Source organism: Ambystoma mexicanum, chromosome 4p (assembly GCF_040938575.1).
Source record: "Ambystoma mexicanum isolate Mex_15411 chromosome 4p, UKY_AmexF1_1, whole genome shotgun sequence".
Lineage (NCBI taxonomy): Eukaryota > Metazoa > Chordata > Amphibia > Caudata > Ambystomatidae > Ambystoma > Ambystoma mexicanum.
In genome coordinates, this window is record NC_090927.1 from 1,153,208,714 (window position 1) to 1,153,229,354 (window position 20,641).

The 20,641-nt window shown below is 48.7% G+C and overlaps 1 protein-coding gene across 1 annotated transcript in view; it reads right to left on the reverse strand.

Moving 5' to 3' along the window:
- Positions 1-20,641, reverse strand: part of MTFR2 (mitochondrial fission regulator 2) — a 288,587-nt gene that overhangs the window by 220,557 nt on the left and 47,389 nt on the right. The window contains exons 3-5 of the mRNA XM_069606753.1: positions 3,187-3,285; positions 1,246-1,350; positions 554-675 (exon numbers count right to left, since the gene is read on the reverse strand). Coding sequence (XP_069462854.1) covers positions 554-675; positions 1,246-1,350; positions 3,187-3,285 — 326 coding nt within the window. The remainder of the gene's footprint in view (positions 1-553; positions 676-1,245; positions 1,351-3,186; positions 3,286-20,641) is intronic.

The window sequence follows — 20,641 nt, forward strand, 5'->3', positions numbered from 1 at the left end:
TGTTGGTTAGCATTTATAGAGTGCACAAGGTAAAGTCCCGATGATTAAAATACCAGTGTTTGTGCCCAGGTTTTAGAATTGCTGTTATAAGAAAAGAGACAAAAACTAGTTTTGAACAAGTTGTTATGTCATCCTCAGGAACACATATAGCAACCTACCTACCTAGATTGTACAAAACGATGTATCCCAACCTTAACTGCTAACCCATAGTTGCGTCAATTATACAAAATCGAAGTGTAACCTGTGCCGTTTTAAAATGATTTCTGGGTAAGCGTTTCATTTCTCTTTACTTGTGGCAAGCTCGTACCAGGGATGAACACTTCTGCAATTGTTAATCACTGCTGAGAAATGTCTGGTCCCCCCATGCCAGCTGCTGTCTCAACAAGGTTTTGACTAGTTAAAGTGGCCGACAAAAGGAAAATATGTGATTTATGAACACAGAGGAATATATTGGCAACTTAAAAAGAACCAAACTGTTCTATGAATATGCTCAATGTATGCAATATGTACACAAAACACGTGCTCATAGGAAAATATTCAGGGGGACACATACCTGAGGACTGCATAAGATTCTCCCCTGTATTTCACAAGCCAGGCAACATCAGCAAGCGATGCAACATGGGGGTTCCTGGGAACACAGTTATCGCAGTCCATAGCACTGTGCTCGACAACACACTAACAGGCGAAACAATGGAAAAACATGTTATTCCCAAGTTTTCACTTGAAAAAGGGCAGGGAGGAAAGCAAGAAAGAACATAACTAGAAGACAATGTTTCAATGATCAGAAAAGGCCCCCCTATCATGGTCAAAGTGCCCTCCATCTAAAGTGTAGCATTAGGGAGCAATACAGGCCACCACTGTGTAAACACAAGTGATATGCTTGCTCTGGTGACCACCAAAGAACTTTATGCTTGAAATCACTACAAAGACAAACAAGCCTTACCTAACGCATACAATAAAGGCCACTTTTTATAAAGGTGTCTCCCTTGCTCACTAGTTCTAAAGCCCATTCTCATCTCCAATGGTAAGTTAAGCTTCCATACAACTTTGTATTCATGGGTGTGTAGTAGCAAGATAATTAGATCTTCAAAACCCAACTCCGTGATTAATGCAAAGCCTGGCAGGTTTGATAAATGCACTTTTCAGACTTGGTAGTAATTAGGAAACTATCTTTCAAAATCCTCTGAATCTGCTTACTATAGTAAGTGACATGATTAAATGATAACCTGAAAACATGAACCTTACCTGAAAACGAGGTCGTGGACAAGAATTTAAAGGAAGAATTGCACCAATCATTCGGATAACACTGCGAGTACATCCATATTCCTTGAAATCCCAGACTGGTATTAACTGGAAACAAACAGATGCAATATTATCCCAGGCCTCTATAGGAATACATTACAAAAGGGGAGCTGATGGGAACAATCCGCCTTATTGTGTAGCTGAATCCATTTCAGGTTCTGCCAAAAGATGCCCCATCCTGTTGTAAATTCTTTTTATTTAAAAAAAAAAAAACAAACAAACTGGGAACTCACAATTTAAAAGTCTAATATCTACGGCATCACAGGCAAGAAGGAATTATTCTAGTGTTAAATTTCTTTGTAGCATGCACCACATCCGAGGTTTGCATTAAGCACCCCGTGACCTCCAGCAGGCATTCAATTTTGCAGAGGCTAAGGTGGTGTTGGTGCAATCGTTGTTTGGGCTAAACGAAACAGCCCAAAGTAAAACAATTTGGACAGGTGCCAGCACAAGAAGAAGAATGCTCATTGTAATTAGGGAGTGGTGGGGGGTTAATTTTAGGATCAAAGATACAGAAGCATCTAAACACAATTAATGTAATAGTCACTCTTGTACACATGGCGCTCTGCAAAACGTCAGGAGAACTCTCTGGAGCATGTCACCCTCTATTGAACGTTGAGACACTCTTTATTGATATTTTATTTCTATCGCGCTCGTACACAAGTGTTTCAGAGCGCGACAAGGCAAGGGAGGGGAACAGGGGAGAACAAAACAGCAATCTTACTAGGCCCAGTGACATTGAGAACGTGCAAGTGCATGGGAGAGGGGGAGGGGAAAAGAGCATGGAAGGGGGGAGAAGTGGAAAGTGCGAAGCAGAGGAGAAACAGATAAATAATAAATAAATAATAAAGGCAACAAACAGTTTTAGTGCAGCCAGCAATTTGCAAGTCCTAGGTTTAAGGCAGCAGACAGGGTAGGTCTGATGAGTGCAGGAAGAAAAAAGGGGGGGCTGTATGGGTACAGATACAGACCCCAGCGCAAGGGGTGGCCCAGAGGCAGTGCAGGAGATTGGCACAGTGAGCAGGTACCTGGGCCCGGAGGACAGAGGTTGGCCAGGTGCACAGTGCCAAGAGAGAACAGATCAGCAGGGGAGAGGGGGAGCGAAGGCAGAAGAAAAGAGGAAGGTCTTGAGGTTCTTCCGGAACCAGAGATGGTTCTCCTCAAGTGCGGCAGGGAGGCTGTTCCAGAGGGAGGCCCCAGCTGAAGACAGATCTACCCCCAGCTCGTACGACTGACCCTGAGGGAGTTAGAGGTAGAGGAGCGAAGAGCTCGAGAGGGGAGGTATTTGCAGAGGGATAGCCGACGGTATTTTGGAACCAGGCCCCAGGCCCCAGAAAGCCTTGTGGACAATGCAGAGGGTTTTGAATTTAATCATTGCATCCACGGAGAGCCAATGGAGAGATTTCAGAGCTGGAGAGATACGATCCCAGGGCTTGAGGCCAAGGACAAGTCTCACAGTCCTGTTCTGGATTAGTTGCAGAGGGCGGAGAGTAGAGGCAGGTAGATTTAGAAAGAGCCCGTTACAATAGTCCAAGCTAGAGACAACCGGAGCTTGGGATACCATGAGCTTCTGGGGAAGGAGAGGAAAGGCAGAGTACCTCTGAGGAGGTGCAGTAGGAAATTTGACTTTTTAGAGACCTCAGAGATGTGGGCGAAGAAGGAAAGAGTGGAGTCAAAGATGACCCAGAGGTTCTTAGCCTCGCAGGTGGGGGTAGGAGGAGGGCCAAGGGAGGCCGGCCAGAGAGTGAGGGGAAAGGATGGTGATGATACTAGCCGCTTCCAACTGCAGAGCACACAGATTGGTTCTTTATACCTTGTCCCTTTACGAAAAACGTAAACATCTGCACCAGTGTCGTTTCCAAATAGATAAACCCGAAAACATACCTGAACGAACACTCTGGGGAAAGGGTTTGAAGGAAGATGAGTACCCACCAGGCGGACAATGTTGCGACTGTTCCTGTAGTATTCCCATAATGAATCAAGCTGCAAAAATGAAAATGTTTCAACAGCTGAAGAAAGGATTTATAACGGCGGAGATATTTAAAAGTTTATGAATATGAGTATGCTCATTATCATTCTCCAAATACTGCATGTTTTAATGTTTTCTCTTTCCTACAAAAGAATGGCACCCCATCACAAACTACAATTGACAAATAACCTTAAGGAAAAAAAAAATTCAGACAAGACTTGCCAAGTTCTAGTTACATAGGAGAGTACCTTAACTGATGAATTCATTAAAAAGCATAGGGATACCTTGGCTCGTCCCATGTGTCCTATAGATACCATGGGATAAGAAGAAAAATTACTTACCTGTAAGGATTTTTCTCCAGCATGGGTCTGGTGCGGATTCACATGCTCATGAATATTCCCAGTCGTCAGGCTGGGAACCCTCGGTAAAAGAAAAAACAGTTTCACTTTCTCCTCTAAACCAATCACTGTCCTCTGGGTCACACTGCCCCCATCCAATGACAGTCCTCTCCCCAAACCCTGCCTCCGTCCGCCATCTTCAGATTTTGTCAGCAAGTGAACGGACAGTATGACCAAGAAGAGATGCAGTGGGGCCAGAGGGAGGGTTCCCATATGAATCCATGCCAGACCCATGCTGGAGAACAATAGTTACAGGTAAGTAACTTAAACATTCTCCAGCCTGGGGTCTGGCATGGATTCACATGCTCATGAATAACAAATACAAAGCAGTACAACATTACACAACCACGGGAGATGGCAAGGCTCAACAGAAGCAAATAACACCTGGAAAAAACCAACCCTCAAGCAACAGGTTGTGTAGCACTGCTTGGCCGACCCTGGACTACTCCCTGGAATCCCCGTTGACACAGTAGAACTTCATGAAGGTGTGCCTGGACCTCCACATAGCAGCCCTGCAGATGTCTAGCAGGGGCACACCAGACAGGAACGCCGTCGTCACAGCGATCGCTCTGGTTGAGTGGGCTTTCGGACGGTCCAGCAGCCGTCGGTTAGCCGACCAATGGCAGTGCATGATGCAGCCAGACAAGGCCTTCCCATGGTTCACAAACAATTGAGAAGTCTTCCAAAAACTTTTTGCGCATCACGTAGAACTTCAAGGCACGAGCAAAGTCCAGCGAGTGCAAGGCCCTTTCCGCCGGCGACAAAGGTTTTGGGAAGAAAACAGGTAACACCAAAGGCTTGTTGGGGTGGAATTCCAACTGAACCTTCGGCGTGAAAGAGGGGTGCGTACGCAGTACCAAACTTGATTCGTGGAAAGTCAGGTACGGTTGCTTGCAGGATAGGGCTTGAATCTCACCTACACGTCTGGCTGGCAGAGGGGAGGGCCAAATGGAAAGACGTCTTCCACAAGTGAAACACGAGTGAAGCCTGATGGATAGGCTCGAAGGGCCCCCCCCCCATGAGCCTCTTCAGAACCACGTTGAGTTCCCACACCGGGGCTGGAGCCTTCACTGGCGGGGAGGGTCGGAAAAGACATTTGAGAAAATCCTTGACGAGTCTGTGGGACCATAACAAGGATCTCCCCAGGGACCTGGTGTAGCGTGAAATGGCCGCCAGATGTACCTTGATGGATGCGTGAGCCACTTTAGATTTTGCCAGGAACAGCAAGTATGGAAGGATCTGAGGAGCTGTGACACCCAGAGGGGAAAATCTTCTGCGACCAGCACTACTTAGAAAAACGCTTCCACTTATGGCCATAGCACTTCAAAGTCAACAACGACCTGGCGAGGACCTCCCTGCAGTCCGCTAGCAACGCATAACCTCCAAACTCTAAGGCCGCAGGAGCCAAGCCTTCAGGTTCAGCGATCCTGGGTCGTGATGAAGGATTGCACCTCCTCTGATGAGCAGATCCGGAACCACCGGCAACACGACTAGAGGCAACGCCGATAGGCTGAGACGGTCCAGATAACAAATCTGCCTCGGCCACGCTGGGGCGATGAGCATCATCTTGCATTGACACCGAGTGTGTTGATGACTCGGGGCAGGAGAGGGAACGCGTACAGAAACAGCGCTTCCCATGGGAAGGAGAACGTGTCCTCCAAGCTCCTCAGCTAGTGGAATCTGCTTGCAAACTTCTGGCATTTAGAGTTCGCCGCCGTGGCAAACAGATCGATCTGGAGTCTGCCCCATTTGACGAACAGGCGGTCCACCTGGTCCTGACAAAGCTCCCAATCGTGGCAGGAGTGCAGTTCCCTGCTGAGGGAGTCTGCAATGGTGTTCTTGACTAGGCGCGACGAGGAACATCCCCTGTCTGACGGCCCCATTCCACAAGGCCTGAGCTTCTTTGGAGAGCGCTGGGGATCGAGTGCCCCCGTGCTTTCTGATATAGAACATGGTGGTGGTGTTGTCCGTGAAGATTCTCACCACCTTGCCTTTCAGAGATGGTAGGAACGACTTTGAGGGCCCAGAAAACTGCCTGTAGCTCCAGGATGTTGATATACAGATCCTTCTCCTCCGACAGCCACAGGCATGCAGCCGTCCGGTGTGCGCCCCTCAACCTTCCAGGGAGGCGCCCGTGGTGACCATCTCCTGGTATGGGGGAGTGAGGGGGGTGGTTTGAAATCCTGTGACTTCCCGATACTTGTATCCAACGGGCATCTAGGAATTCTTCAAGGGGTCGCATCTACAACCTGCAGAGATGGACGAGGTAGATGCAGGATGACATCATGCCCAGTAACGACTTGATAGCCCGCACCGTGGCCATCTTCGCCGACGACAGTCATTACACCTTTCCTTGAATGGCCGCTAGCTTCTCCTCCGAGGGCGACGCCAGGCAAGTCACTGTGTTGAGTCTGGCGCAGAGGAACAGCGTGTTCTGCGATGGCGTTAAGCAGGACTTCGGATAGTTGGCAGAGAATCCCAGATCCGTCAATGTCGGACAGTCGCCTTTGTGTGTTCGTCAGCAAGCTCCCGTGAGCAGGCGTGTATCAGTCAATCATCCAGGTACGGGTGTACTTGTATGCCCTGCAGACATAGATGGGCTGCCACTGGTGCCAGACATTTTGTGAACACTCTTGGGGGCAACTTCAAGCCGAATGGTAGGGCCTTGAACTGGTAGTGCTGGCCCTGCACCACGAAACGTAGACATTTCCCATGTTTCTTATGAATGGGGACGTGGAAATAGGCGTCCTCCAGGTCCAACGATGTCAAGAAATCCCCTTCCTCCAGTTGGCCGAGCATGTGCTGCAACGTGACCATCCTGAATTTTTTTGACTTTTTATTTGTTCAGACATTGTAGGTCCTGGTTGAGTTTCCAGCCCCCTGTCTCGTTTCTGACTAGAAAGTATCTGGAATAGACTTCGGAGCACTGCAGCCGTTGGGGAAATAGCTCTAGCACCCCTTTCCGTAGCATGGCTCGTACCTCTTCCCGAAGTTGAGAGATGTGCTGCTCCCGACGGGGAACCAGCGGAAATACAAGGACACCTGCGTTGGAATTCCAAGGTGTGCCCTGGGCGAGAGCATCCAGCACCCATCTGTCAGAGGTGATCTTCCTCCACTCGCTGGCAAACCTTGTCGGCCTCCCATCGGAGTGCACGAGTGGGGGGCCAGACGTCTTGGCCAGTTCAGGCTTGCTCGGGCGTCGGCGTCCTAACCTGCGGGTGACGCTGTCCTCTGTTACCATAGGCCTGGGAGAAGCCTCTGTAGGCTTTTTGCGTTGAAGACCAGGAAGACTGTCTGTACGACGTGGACAACCTTTTGATGACCTGCTCGATTTTCCCCTGGAGGAGCAAAAAGACGAGCAGTGCTGCTGGAGAGTGCCGAGGGAAGGGGCCGTCTCTGTATCTCTAGGGACTCGTCGACGGCCTTCCCAAACAGATTTTCCCCAAAGGGCATGTCCAGTACCTTTGCTTGGACCTCCTGACGGAAGTTATTGGCCTTCATCCATCCCTGTCGACGAAGGCAGACACCGTTCCCTCATCTGTTGGAACCCTGTGTCTGCGATGTCCATTGCCACCGTGGTCTGACGCCACTTCCCCCTCCTGGAAGAGGGCAAGGGCTTCCATAGTCTTATCGTCAGGGAGGAACTCCAGGATCGGACTTAGCTTGTATGACAATTCCCCATCGTACTTGGCTAGGATCGCCAGGATATTGGCTGGCTTGATTGAGGACGCTGCCGTGTAAATCAACTTCTCCCCAACAGCATCCATCTTTTTTACCCCCTTCTCTGGAGGGACTGACGACGATGAGGATGAGTTAGCCAACTGTTTCCTCGCGGCCGCCGACTCTACCGAATCCGATGGTTGCGACCCCAGGTATTTGGGTGTGGAGTCTGGCACCCTATACTTCTTCTCCAGCCTATGGCGCTTAACTGGGACCGTACATGGTTTTTTCATGAGGGCCGGGCCCTGCTTCCAAATATCGTCCCAAAAACACATAACCATGATATTCTTCCTTTTGGTACAGAAAGCCCTCCTCCTTGGTTTCTTCTGGCACCAGCTGAAATAGCCCGGAGGCCATGGCGATCATGGAGTGGAACGATCCCACCTCATCCAGTGGGGAAACCCTGTGAGGAGCATCCTAATGTGGTGATTCATTGTCCTCTGGGACAAAGCCTTTGTCCTCATCCATGCTCGTATCTGTCCCAGTCCCTGTCTCTGCATCTGCATCTGCTGGGGGATAGAGGCCCAACGTGGTGTAGGAGGTTGATATGGGGGAGTCAGGTGAGTCAGGTGACACTTCCTCTTTTTAGACAGAGGTTGATCAGGGGCCTAGGGCACTGCAGGTATCAGTGCCGGTGGCATTCTCAGCTGGATCTTTGACACCAAGGTGTAGAGAGTTGAAAGGATGTCCAATGAAATGTCCCTTGGCTGAGACGGCAAAGAAGGAAAACTCAGCCCCCGCCGCTGTCTCCCCAATTGTCCTCGTGGACAGTATGCATGGACTCTGGTTCCTCGTTGTCCGTGGACGACACCATGAGCGGTGACCTGGGAGGACTGTTTTGGGGCCTCTCGCCCACCTTTTTTCCTCCCTGAGGGTTCTGAACCAGGACCTGGGCCGGTACCTTTACCCATACCTTTACCCCATCTGGAGAGCCTGCAGTCTTTGCCAAGGCCTCTGCAGTGGTGTCGCACCATGGGGGCAGGGACACAGCTGTGGGAACCACCCTCGTAGGATCAGCGCCCATAGCTGCCTTGGTAGTAGTAGCCGCCAACGTAGTTGCCGACAAGGACTTTTGTCTGTGCCGGTTGAGCCTGCTTGGGCTGCGCGGCATTCTCCTCTGTCCTTGGCTTATCGGATTTCTTCTGTAGTTTAGCCGAGGTGGACGGCTTCCTTTTTGAAGAGGAGTTGGACAGTAGGCTGGCAATGGAGGCGGAAGGTGATGCTGAACGCCCCTATCCAACTTGGGACCTGCATCAGCAGTGAACCAGGTGGACTCGGACTTGCAGATCTTGGCCTTATCTTAGACCCCCATGGATGGGGCGGCCTCAAAGGACTTAGAAGACTGCAACTCGTACCGGCCAGTCCTGGACGAGGCATGACCCTGCTGGGAGCACGGGTCAGAGGACTTGTTTGAGTTAAGCCATGGCAACAGCCTACTATGCCTGTCTTTCATCATCTTCTTAGAGAAACCTAGGCATACCTTGCACTCTACCTCCTTATGCTCCGGGTGTAGGCAGTAGAGGCATTGTGGGTGCTTGTCTTCCACAAACCCATTCCGCAGCCTGCATTTGGTGGAGGGCGCGAAGTAGGCCCGAGATGGCCTTCTAGAATCTTCGATGAATCTTTGCCCTTGAGGGGCGCGGAAATTCACAGACAACGGATCCCCATTGCTGGTAGATGAGGAAAAGAGCACACAGTCTCTTTGGAACAAATATCGAACTTCGTCGAAAAAACATACAAATAGCTCGGAGAGCCACTCGAGGACTCCGAACACTGAAGCGTGCAGTAAGAATCGGAAGATGGCTGCAGAGACAGGGCATAGGGAGAGGACTGGCATTGGATGGGGGCAGTATTACCCAGAGGACAGCGATTGGTTTTTAGAGGAGAAATACAGTTTTAAAGTGAAAATGTTTCTTTTAACAAGGATTCCCAGCCGGATAATGGGGAATATTCACGAGCACGTGAATCCATGCCAGAGCCCATGTTGGAGAACTTAAAGTATATTGTGCAGGATGGGGAAAAATACCAAAGATAGTGCACGTACACCAACTTAACTCCTGGGTTCATCTTGTGGGTTATTCTCATCTGGATTTGGCCTCTGATAAAGTCTCTCATTTCTGTGTCACTCTGTTTTCTCAGCATCTTTCTCCGAGCGTTAGTCTCTCTCCAAGTGCTAGTCTGTCTCACAGAGTGTGTCCAAGTCACTCTCTATCCCAGTCACTCCCTCTGTCTCAGTCGCGCTCCATGATTATAAGAAGAAAGCAAAGTTCACAGTCCCTCGTTTGTTGTGGGTTTATGGATGTCCTAAACCTTCGCCATGCCAAGGTTTATGGCAGTTTGGAGGAGGTCCCGAACCCTTCTTGTCAATGTCTGTTGCAGGTTTGTGGATGTCCCAAACCCACCTACTTTGTCATAGCTACAGGTAGGTTGGTCTCTGGCTTGCAGGATCAATTTGGGTTCCTTAAGAAGGGAGAGTTATATCTCAAACTACTACCAGGACAGCATATGGGGATATATGTCCCTTTGGGGGAGCAAGTACCATGGTGTTTGGCAGAGTTACAGATGGTCCCCTGGCATCCCTGAGGTTCTTTGACTCGTCTCGGTCTCTCAGGATCTTGGTCTCGGTCCCCTGCCCCTCCTCTCTAATCCTGCAGTAATCTCCCAGCCATGTGCTCGCTCCTTCATTTGATTCTTGTGCCTGCCAAGGGATGACCAAGACCACCAGAACCTTCACACGCTACCTCCTCCTGTGGGTCTCTATTCTATATATACCTTCTTGCCACCTTCTCCTCTCCCGCTTGGTGCCAACCTCCTTTCCAAGGATCTTCACATTCCACTTCCTCCAATCTCTGGAAGTCTCTTAGCACACCCTTCCCCTCTGTTCCGGGCACTTTATTTCCTCCACCAACCTCCTGATATTTTCCACAGTAAACCTTTCCAGCTTCAGCAATTCACAACTCTTGATATTATCTACCAGCTGTCCTCTCGCTTTCTCCAACTTCCTCCAAAGTATCCTCTTTATTATCACCAATATCCTGCTTCGGATGTTCAATTCCATCAACGTTGTCCCTTAACCCAGTCAACTTTATCTGATGTAATATGCCAACATCATTACCCTGTTGTATTCCACCAAACTACTCACACTGACCAGGGACCGCAAGATATTCTCTATCAGCTTTACCCTGACCAATCTCTGTCCCCAATATTCTCTGCCAACCTCCTGCTCAGCCTTGAATTCTCGGAACTTCCTCCACCTCCCACTCCTTCGCTTTTCCACCTCCATTCTATGTACACTTTCCTACAGGCTCACTTTCATGCTGAGCATCCACCTGCTCCCTCCAAACACCCACCCCAACTGATGGCCGAGCTAGAGTGTATTGGTAATCCCTTTCCCTGGATTGGATCAGGGAGAGGTTCTGCACCTGTGTTCATAGATTAGGAGTCCCTGTGATGGGCGAGTTCCCTGGAGCCACCTGGGTTGGTTTGTCTAGAGAGGGGTGTTGGACCAAACCTATATCAGGCTCAGCGCCAATCTTGGTTCTGCTTCTGGCGATGGTGATAATGCTGGAGGGTGTGTGAGGAGGATGTAGCCCTCTGACATTATAGTGTGTGTGCAGCTCATTGGCAAATCACCTGGGGGGTGGAGGGGTACTTTCCTTCACTAGTGTTTGGGAGGGGAGGCGTTGGTGATGGGGTTTGTGGGCTATAAGGGACCACTTATACAGGGGAGTGGGGTTTGTGGGCAGCAGAAAGTTGTTAGACCTGCACCTTAAGCCTCGTAAACATGGCAGCAGACTGCGAGAATTTAGTTTTAGAACCAGACTGGCTGCCTGTGTTTCAGCCTCCTGGTGACACTGGATCTGTCTTGAGAGAGCTTTGTGTTTGCTCACTTGGTGAGGTAGACTGTAAGGGTGCAACAAGTAACTGTCCACCTCATTGCAGGGACCAAGGTGGGGTGCCCAGGGAAATCTTCCCCACACCACTCCAATTGGACAACCCCCTTGATACCAGCAGCTTCAGGCAGGGGGCAGCACCACATAGGCTGTACGTCTTACATACCATAGTAGATTGAGCATGCATTCTCCCAGTCTTGGGATATCATGTGTTTTTTCTAAAATAAAAGTAAATTGGATTGCCCCTCATATTAACCCAGTTAGTCACTGAACGCAGATGGCAAAATAATAGCAACTAGTTTGGCTATGGTAGTGTCATTCTGCTTGATCATTTACAGAATGGCTTTATGTCGTATTGGAGCACCAAAGAACTTACCTACATGGCCACTGTTCTTTTGGATTTGCCGTAATAGATCACATTAGCAGTTATGCTGCTTGATACAAAAATACATTGTAGAGTACTGTTAAAGAATTGGGAAGACCAGTGGATTTAGGCCCTTTATCAGTACCCAAATGTTTGGATTTGCACTGATAAACATACCCAATCAGAGAAGGACCGTCAGAGGCAAGAGTAACCACTATTGGCTATGAGATTTGATCTATAATGATATCCTTGGTCATGTGAATTATGGGAGATGTGGATGCATTGCAAATTAGAATAAGGAGTGTAGGGAAAGTCTTCTTAGCAATGAGATTAACGTGTTCTCGTTAGATCTTCACAAAACCGATTATAATAAAAAAATAAGGGAAACAGAGTCTATTGCAGAAATATGTCCAACAGGCAAACCAATGCATTTGAAAGCACCATTTCAATCTCCACAGTGATTTCAGACTATGCATGTAGCCAGGTACTGGTCTGAAGAAAGAACTGTAGGAATTACAACGTTGTTTGATGCAGCAATTGGAGATGAAACAGAGCCGATATTGTTTTTAGATCTACAACAGGGGTACATGTTTCAAGTTGTAAGCTACTAGTGTGAGAGGGTCAGAGGCCTGACCCTGTCAAGAGGGGATGGGGGCCCGCCGGCCCCCTCAGTCTGGGGTGGGAGGCCCCAGAGGAATCTGGGTGAGAGTTTGGAGGGATCCCGTTGCAAACCTTTGAGTACCCCATCCAGCAAATGTGTGATCCATGCACTCTACATGATATGGATATGTGCAGGGGAATTGATTTCATCTTCAGTAAGATGGCGGAGAAGTCCGCACAACTGTCCATTTTAGCACTCTATACAATACTCGTGGAGAAAGTCAACTTACTTTTAGTGGGTGGCAGAGCACTTTATGTCAAGCTTTCCTACCACACGGTGGGGGCATCTCCAAAATGAACTCAGACATTGATTGCAGTGGGCCATAATTACCAATGGCAGGCGGACTCAGGTACGAGAAAAGTGTGGTTCTTACAACTCCTTTATATGTTTGCTTACCTGTAACACCTCCCCCAGGGAAAAGAAGCCAATGGTTGGTCTGGGAAAGCAGCTGAAAGAATCAATTGGGAATGGAGGAGGAGAGGGTGGATAGAAACGGGCAAAGAAACAAGAAGGTGTGTGTTGTTCAGTCAAGGGAGGATAAGGAGAACCAAATGACCAAGCGATGGAAGGACAGTTCTACAGAGCGTGGAGAAGGATTGCTGAAGGAGTGTGCAAGGTGAGGTATTGGATTGTTGGAGGGAAAAAGTGGTACTTGGATGTGAGTATGCATGCAAGGTGTGCGAGTGAGGCTAATGGATGGAGAGTCGGAGGGGACAGTGATAGGAAGAGTGAAAGGAGAGTGACAGTGGGAGAAAGTGGAGTGTAGAGAAGTAGTGAAGACTGGAGACTACAGTAGCAGCAGAGACTGGAGAGTAGTAGTAACAGAGATGCAAGAGTAGTAGAGGGGAAGAGTCATGGTAGAAAGCAGATAAGAGTAGGAGTAAGAAGGAGGAACAATGGAGGGACATAGGGGAAGAGCGGAAGGAAGAACGCAAAGAAGGTAGAAGAGAGGGAGAGGAAGGACAGAATATCAGGGTGAGGAGTACACGGGTGTGCCTGTAAAGGACTAAGTGATACCCGAGTGCTTGAAAGGCACTTCTTGTACCAATTGTAATGTGGGACTATTGTTATCAGAGAGAGAACAATAGGACGGGTATTTGCCCTTAGTTCATCATGATCAGCCAGTTAGCTATTAGACAGTAGGGGTTACCAACCTCTAGTGATCATCCTGGGGTTGAGGGACACCTGGGCTAGTGAGGGAACCACCCAGCATAGATAAGGGAGAGAGGGACGGCCCTTAGTGAGCCCGTTTTAAATTTCACGACATATACTTACAACTCTTTTCTACGTTTGCAGTTCTAATTGGTAGCCTTTCTTATCTTGGCACTTGTAATGTTCAAAATAACTCAATTTAATCGCAGGTCTTTGGTTCTGTTCACTATTCAATAGATGCAACATTTACTTCGTGTTCACGGAACGTTACTTATTGGCGGTCTCTTCGTAGCGCTCCAGTCTCCACGGGGTCTTTTGACACTCACTGGTTCATTGCAGCTCCTCTAGGTGGCTCTCCCTGAATGCGAAAGAAACTGGCAGTTCGCCGGGTAGGTTCTCGCGCACACACCGGCTTCTGTGCTCTGCTCCACCTCTGCTGTACGGCAGCGCCTGCTGTCAGTCTTACAATAAGAGGGTTCCCTGTCCTGCCAAGTCCCTCGAGCAGGTTTCCCAGGATCATGCCAGCTTCTCAGCTTCCTGGTATTGTCCCAACAAAGCGGTTTCTCCCCTTTTTCCTCCTCCTATACAATCTTGGGCTCCACCCTTTATACTCTTTACCATTCTTAACAGGCTGTAGGTGAAGTCGGTTAGACTCAATTGCCTGACCTTGTAGTAGCCGGTTAGTGTGACATGCCTGATCTTGTAAAATAACAGAGTGGCTGATGGCCCGTTCTGCAAAACCAATTGCAAGAGGCACGGACATTGAGAAGTCAACCATATTGTCAGAGTGGCCACGCATAGCAGTGAGAATACTGTGCGCTTGAGAACGTTTTTGGCAAGGCGATTATGATAAGCACCCTGCTGTCGGAGTGGTCACGCATGGGGTGATAATACTATGCAGGTGAGGTCTCCTGACAGGTGAACATTGTGAAAGAAGTACAAAGGTTGGGGAAGGTTGTTCTCCCAGAGCTCTCTGAAGTGGAGCTGTTTAGTTGGAAAGTGTTTCAGCCATGTTTGAAGACAGGCAAGGGCAGCCTGTGAAAGTAACTAAGAAGATTATGAATATCGGTTTGTTGGATTGTGAAGCCGGGTGAGGGAAGCCCGAAAGAATCCATTGAAGAGAACTGTGAAGCATATTTGGACATCGAAATGGGCGAGGGAAACCTAACAGATTTATGGGAAATCTTTGAACTGTGCATACTATCCACCTTGAAGGAACTTTGGAAGAACCCCAGTAAACTGAACTTTTTTTGATACAATCTATTTTCATATATTTTCCCACACTGTGAAACGTGAGGGGAAGGATAGGTTTCTGACACAGGCTTTTACTTTGTTTGACTGACTTGGACCATTTTATTTTACTTTGATGGTCAAGATTACTCCCATTATAGAATAAGGACCAGCTAGGAAGTCTTTACCCCATGTCTGTGTCCTTACTCGTGATACCATGCCTCTCTCACATGACCTTAGTTTAGGAAGAACGAATAACTAAACTCCACAAAGATTAGCATAGAAAATCTCCTCAAGGTCAAGTGTGACAAGACTGACACATGATGAGGAATATCTAAAAATGGCACTGAAGGCTCAATGAAGAGCTCTTACAGGAATGCATACTGGCTACAGAGGATTATATTGCTATTGTAATGTTCATGTTTGGTGTCCTGAGGTTTATGGCAGAAAATATCTGTATGCATTGTAATGAATCCTGTGAAATTATCGCTGATCCCCAGCCTGAGAGCTCCCATATGGCCAGGAGATGGCAGCGCTACCGGATCCTGACCCAGAGGGTGGTATTATGAGGGAGGATCACATGGGAGGAGATGGCCATCAACGCGCTATGGTGACCCCATGAGGGACGGACGCAGTATTTGTCCCTTTCAGAGCCTATAATTCCTAAATTCCTGATGGCACGTGTTGAATTCAGGGTCCGACCATAAATGACTGACACTCCAGTGAACTGTTAACTTATTTACTTAAGTTCAGGTACATCAAATACAGTTCTCAGAGTCAGGTAAGTAAAAGGGGACATAGGACACCCACCGACATCCTCTCTCAGGGCTTCCATCCTTGCAACTGAGAAACCTGGAACACACTCAAACATTCTAAGCGCTGCATTCCATCTCAAGATTCTAGTCACTTGCACCAGATGAATGCAAAGTTAATCACAACACATCTTCCCCCTATAGGGACAACAACAGCAGTAAAATATGAGTGACAAGATCAATATTTCATCAAAAGATTCGTCCAGTAAGGTCCCACCTGAAAAACCAAAAGATTAATCAAAGCATTTCACAATAACCAAAAACAACTCCAAAAAGTTTGGACCTTGTCACCACTTCAAAAATCTATTAACATTAAACATTAATATCCATCTGTGGAATAAAATTAAAAGTCCACCTGTGGAGGGAACATATTAATCTACCTACATGGAACAGCTAATGATGAACACTGTTAACACTCATAACACTAATATCTCATCTCACTCCCTTCACACCACAACCACTGAAGCTACATCTCATACACTTAGATCTTAAAAGTCCATGCACAGCACCACTCCCTACTCCTTCTACATCACCAGTAAGTAGTTTACATTTGCATTGCCATATATATCACATTGTTCTAGCTGAATTTAAAACCACACTGTTCTTGCAAAAGCTAAACACTAGAACGTTGACAGTGCACCTGAGTAAACAACTACCATTCCCCACACACATACCATACAGGCCAACTGAGCATTGATCATGGTAACCAAGTAAAAGAAACGCCCCATCAATGTCCATAAATTCAAGCCTACAGGGCCCTGTAGGAAAATGTAGGGTTAAAGAACCAGTTCCCAAAAACATGTGTTTTGACACTCATCCAACATCACACGTGTGTCAAAGCAAAAACTAAATAGTGCACCAACTTTTAAGCTTTACAGTGGACCTGTGGAGAGAACATATTAATCTACCTACATGGAACAGTGTAGCGTTAAATTCACAAACATCCATTTCGCTAAATGCATCCCTGATAAAGACACGGCTTACAACTGTGGCCAGCTTGCACTCCATTCTCAAAGCGTACTGCTACGGCCTCTTGCACTCATGCTCAAAATTTCAATACTATAGACTTCTCACAACAGCCAATTCCCATCTTAATCTAACGTAACTAAAATGCCAATTGCATGCTGCCAAACGTTTTATCTCCACGTGAAATCGGCACTTTTAAACTTTAAAGTCACCTGTAGAAGAAAACTTGTTAGACACAACATTCCCACCAGCAATCATTGGCAATCATTGTACTGAATACACTGAACCCAACAACCTCCACGTGGCAGGCAAATACCACCTAACTTCAAAACAGGGATCCAGCCCCCAACCAATGTCAACCCCAAAATCAACCAACATCAAACCCACAACACTCCACCAGAAATCCACAACACTCCACCAGAAATCCACTTGCATGAACTTGCATAAAGATTATAGCACCTAGCCTAACACCCCCACTGAAAATAAATACCGTAAATTCCAGTCACATTGGCACCACTGATAACACACCAAACTAGACACCCTTACCTCACAACTTGACCTCACTACATGAGAGAACACCAATTGTACCCTATCACACACCCACTGAGATAAAGCCTCAGTCACGTTGGCACCACTGGTACCACACAACCTTGACACCAATTTGTCAAACAACTTGACTTAAACCATGAAGAGAGCACATAAATTGCACCCTTTGATCCAACACAATGCTATGCTATCCACTCAGACTTGCACACTGAACCCACACACAATTATACTCCACAACTCCCGGAACAACGAATTTAGTATAAAACATGGTTAACAGTAAAACAAAAACGCCAGATAAGAGTCCATACTTTAAACTTGCAGGGTTGATCTCTGAGTGTACCTGTGGACATAAATGTTAGGTTAGGAAACAGTGTCATACATATCTACTTTGAACATTGGATCATGCACATCAAACAACAAACCAGCCAGACTCACAAATGTCCGCACACATGTCTGACCACATATGCCAAATACAAAAGGCACCACATAACCAGGAACTACCTAGTTCACCACAAAACTGTGTACTACCACAGCCAGCTACTCGGGGACCACGTCCCACCAAATTAGTGTCACAGCACAACTAACTAAGGACCACTAGTCCCCAACCTTAGCAGTACATGTCAGCCCCTGTAAAACTCACAAGTATGAGCCCTGCACCATGCTTTGCACCACAAACATACCAAAATGACGAATTGAGCACTAAAAATGGTTTCAAATAACAATAAACATCGCATCACGATACCATACTTTAAGCCTGCAGTGTCTTAATGGCAAGATCCTGTGGAGAAATGCATGGTTAAGTTACTCAAACACTTGTATTTAACTTCTTTAGCGAATTTCACCCATATGGCAATAGCACGAATCGCCAGACTTGAAGTGTGGCCCAACCACAATGAACACTAGAACCTTCCACCAGATGGTGATAAGGAACAAGTTACTTACCTGTAACTGTTGTTCTCCAGCATGGGTCTGGCATGGATTCACATGCTCATGAATATTCCCTGTCGTCAGGCCGGGAATCCTCGGTATAGAAGAAAAAAAAATCAGTATCAGTTTCGTTTCTGATCTGTCTTTCTTAGTAGTAACCAATCACTGGTCTCTGGGTCATACTGCCCCCAGCCAATGACTGCCCTCTCCCAAAGCCCCGCCTCCGGCAGCCATCTTCAGATTTGGTAGCACGTAAAGTGGCAGTATGACCAAGTGACGAGCCGCAGAGGGGTAGGCGGGAGGGTTCGCATGTGAATCCATGCCAGACCCATGCTGGAGGACAACAGTTACAGGAAAGTAACTTGTTCCTTCTCCAGCATGGGGTCTGGCATGGATTCACATGCTCATGAATAAGAGAATACATAGCAGTACACACATGCACAACCACGGGAGGTGGCAACAGGCTCAACATTAAGCAATACAACAACTCAACATTAAGCATCTGTTACCTCCTCACCAGGCTCACCTTAGGCGAAAAGGTTGTGCAGCACTTATTGGCCGACCCTGGACTCCTTCCTGGAGGCCCGATCCGATGCAGTAGAATCTTGTGAAGGTGTGCGTCGACCTCCACGTCGCAGCCCTGCAGATGTCCAGCAGGGGCACACCAGACAGGAACGCCGTCGTAGCAGCGATCGCTCTGGTCGAATGGGCTCTCGGACGGCCGGGCAGCTGTCGGTTTGCCAACCAGTGACAGTGCATGATGCAGCCGGAGAGCCATCTGGAAATGGAAGTCTTCGAGAGAGCCTTCCCTTGATTCACAGTCCCAAAGTTCACAAACAGCTGTGACGTCTTCCGAAAACTCGTTGTGAGGTCCACATAGAACTTCAGCGCTCTAGCTACATCCAGCAAGTGCAAAGTCCTCTCGGCCGGCGACGAAGGCGACGGGAAGAAAACTGGCAACACCAAGGGCTCGTTGAGGTGGAAGTCCGACGGCACCTTGGGCATAAAGGATGGTTGTGTCCTCAGCACCACCCTCGTGTCATGAAAAGTCAAGTATGGGGGCTTGCAAGATAGGGCCTGGATCTCTCCCACTCGTCGTGCGGAGGTGATGGCCACGGGGAAAGCTGTCTTCCATGACAGGAACTTCAAAGGCGCTGAATGCATAGGCTCGAATGGGGCCCCCCCATGAGCTTGGTCAGCACCACATTACGCTCCCACGCCGGGGCAGGAGCCTTCACCAGCGGGAATGATCGGAATAGTCCCTTCATGAATTCTTTCACCAGGCGATGAGACCACAAGGACGCCCGTCCCGTCGTCCTGGTATATCGGGAGATTGCAGCCAGATGTATTTTGATGGAGGCGTGAGCCAGTCCAGCTTTGGCCAGCGACAGTAGGTACGTCAGTACGAGAGGCCGTAATCCGCAGAAGGTTAATCTTCTGTGCACGGCACCAGACAGAGAACCTCTTCCACTTATGACCGTAACACTTGAGAGTTGAGGACGCCCTGGCTTTTGCAAGAACCTCTCTGCAGTCGGCCGGGATGTCGTACCCTCCAAACTCTAGTGCTGCAGGAGCCAGGCCAGCAAGTTCAGCGACTGCGGGTTGTGGTGAAGAATGGCACCTCCTTCTCTGGAGAGAAGGTCTGCGTCCGTCGACAGCTTACTGGTGGGGACGTTGACAAGTCCAGAAGGTCCGGGAACCAGATCTGTCTCGGCCACGCCGGTGCGACGAGGATCATCCTGCACCGGGACCTCTTGAGCTGGTTGATGAGCCGGAGCAGCAACGGCAGCGGACGGAACGCATAAAGAAATAGGCCGTCCCAGGGGAACGAGAAAGCATCGCCCATGCTCCTCGGCTGGGGGAACCTGCTGGCGAACCTCCGGCACTTGGAACTCGTCGCCGTCGCGAAGAGATCAATTTGGGGTTCGCCCCATCGTCGGAAGAGTCGATCCACTTGATCCTGGCGTAGTTCCCACTCGTGGCACAAGCGCAGCTCCCTGCTGAGTGAGTCGGCGATCGTGTTTTTTTTTATTCCTGCCAGATGGAGAGGCACCAGAAACATCCCTTGGGCGACGGCCCAATTCCAGAGATATTGGGCTTCCTTGGATAGGGCCGGGGACCTGGTTCCGCCCTGCTTCCGGATGTAGAACATCATGGTGGTGTTGTCGGTGAAGATCCTCACCACCTTGCCCTTGAGGGACGGAAGAAAAGACCAGAGGGCCCAGAACACCGCGCAGAGCTCCAAGATGTTGATGTGGAGAGACTTCTCCTCCGGGAGCCAAAGGCCTCTCGCGTGAAGATCTCCGGAGTGTGCTCCCCAACCTTCCAGGGAGGCGTCCGTCGTCACCGTCACCTGGTGAGCTGGGGTCTGAAAGTCCGTGCCCGCCGACAGATGGGAGCGGGAACCCCACCACCGGATCGCTTGACGGAACGTCTCGTTGAGAGTGATCCTGTCCTCGAAGCTGCCCGTCGACTGGATCCAGCGAGCGTCGAGGAACTCCTGTAAGGGTCTCATCTGAAGCCTGCAAAGGCGCACCAGATAAATGCAGGAGGACATCATCCCGAGGAGGGACTTGATAGATCCTACCCTGGCCATGTCCGTGGCCAGCAGACGCTGCACCTTGCCCAGAATGGTCCTGGTCCTTTCCTCTGACGCCGAGGCCAGCCGCGCCACTGTGTCGAGCTTGGCTCCCAGAAACAG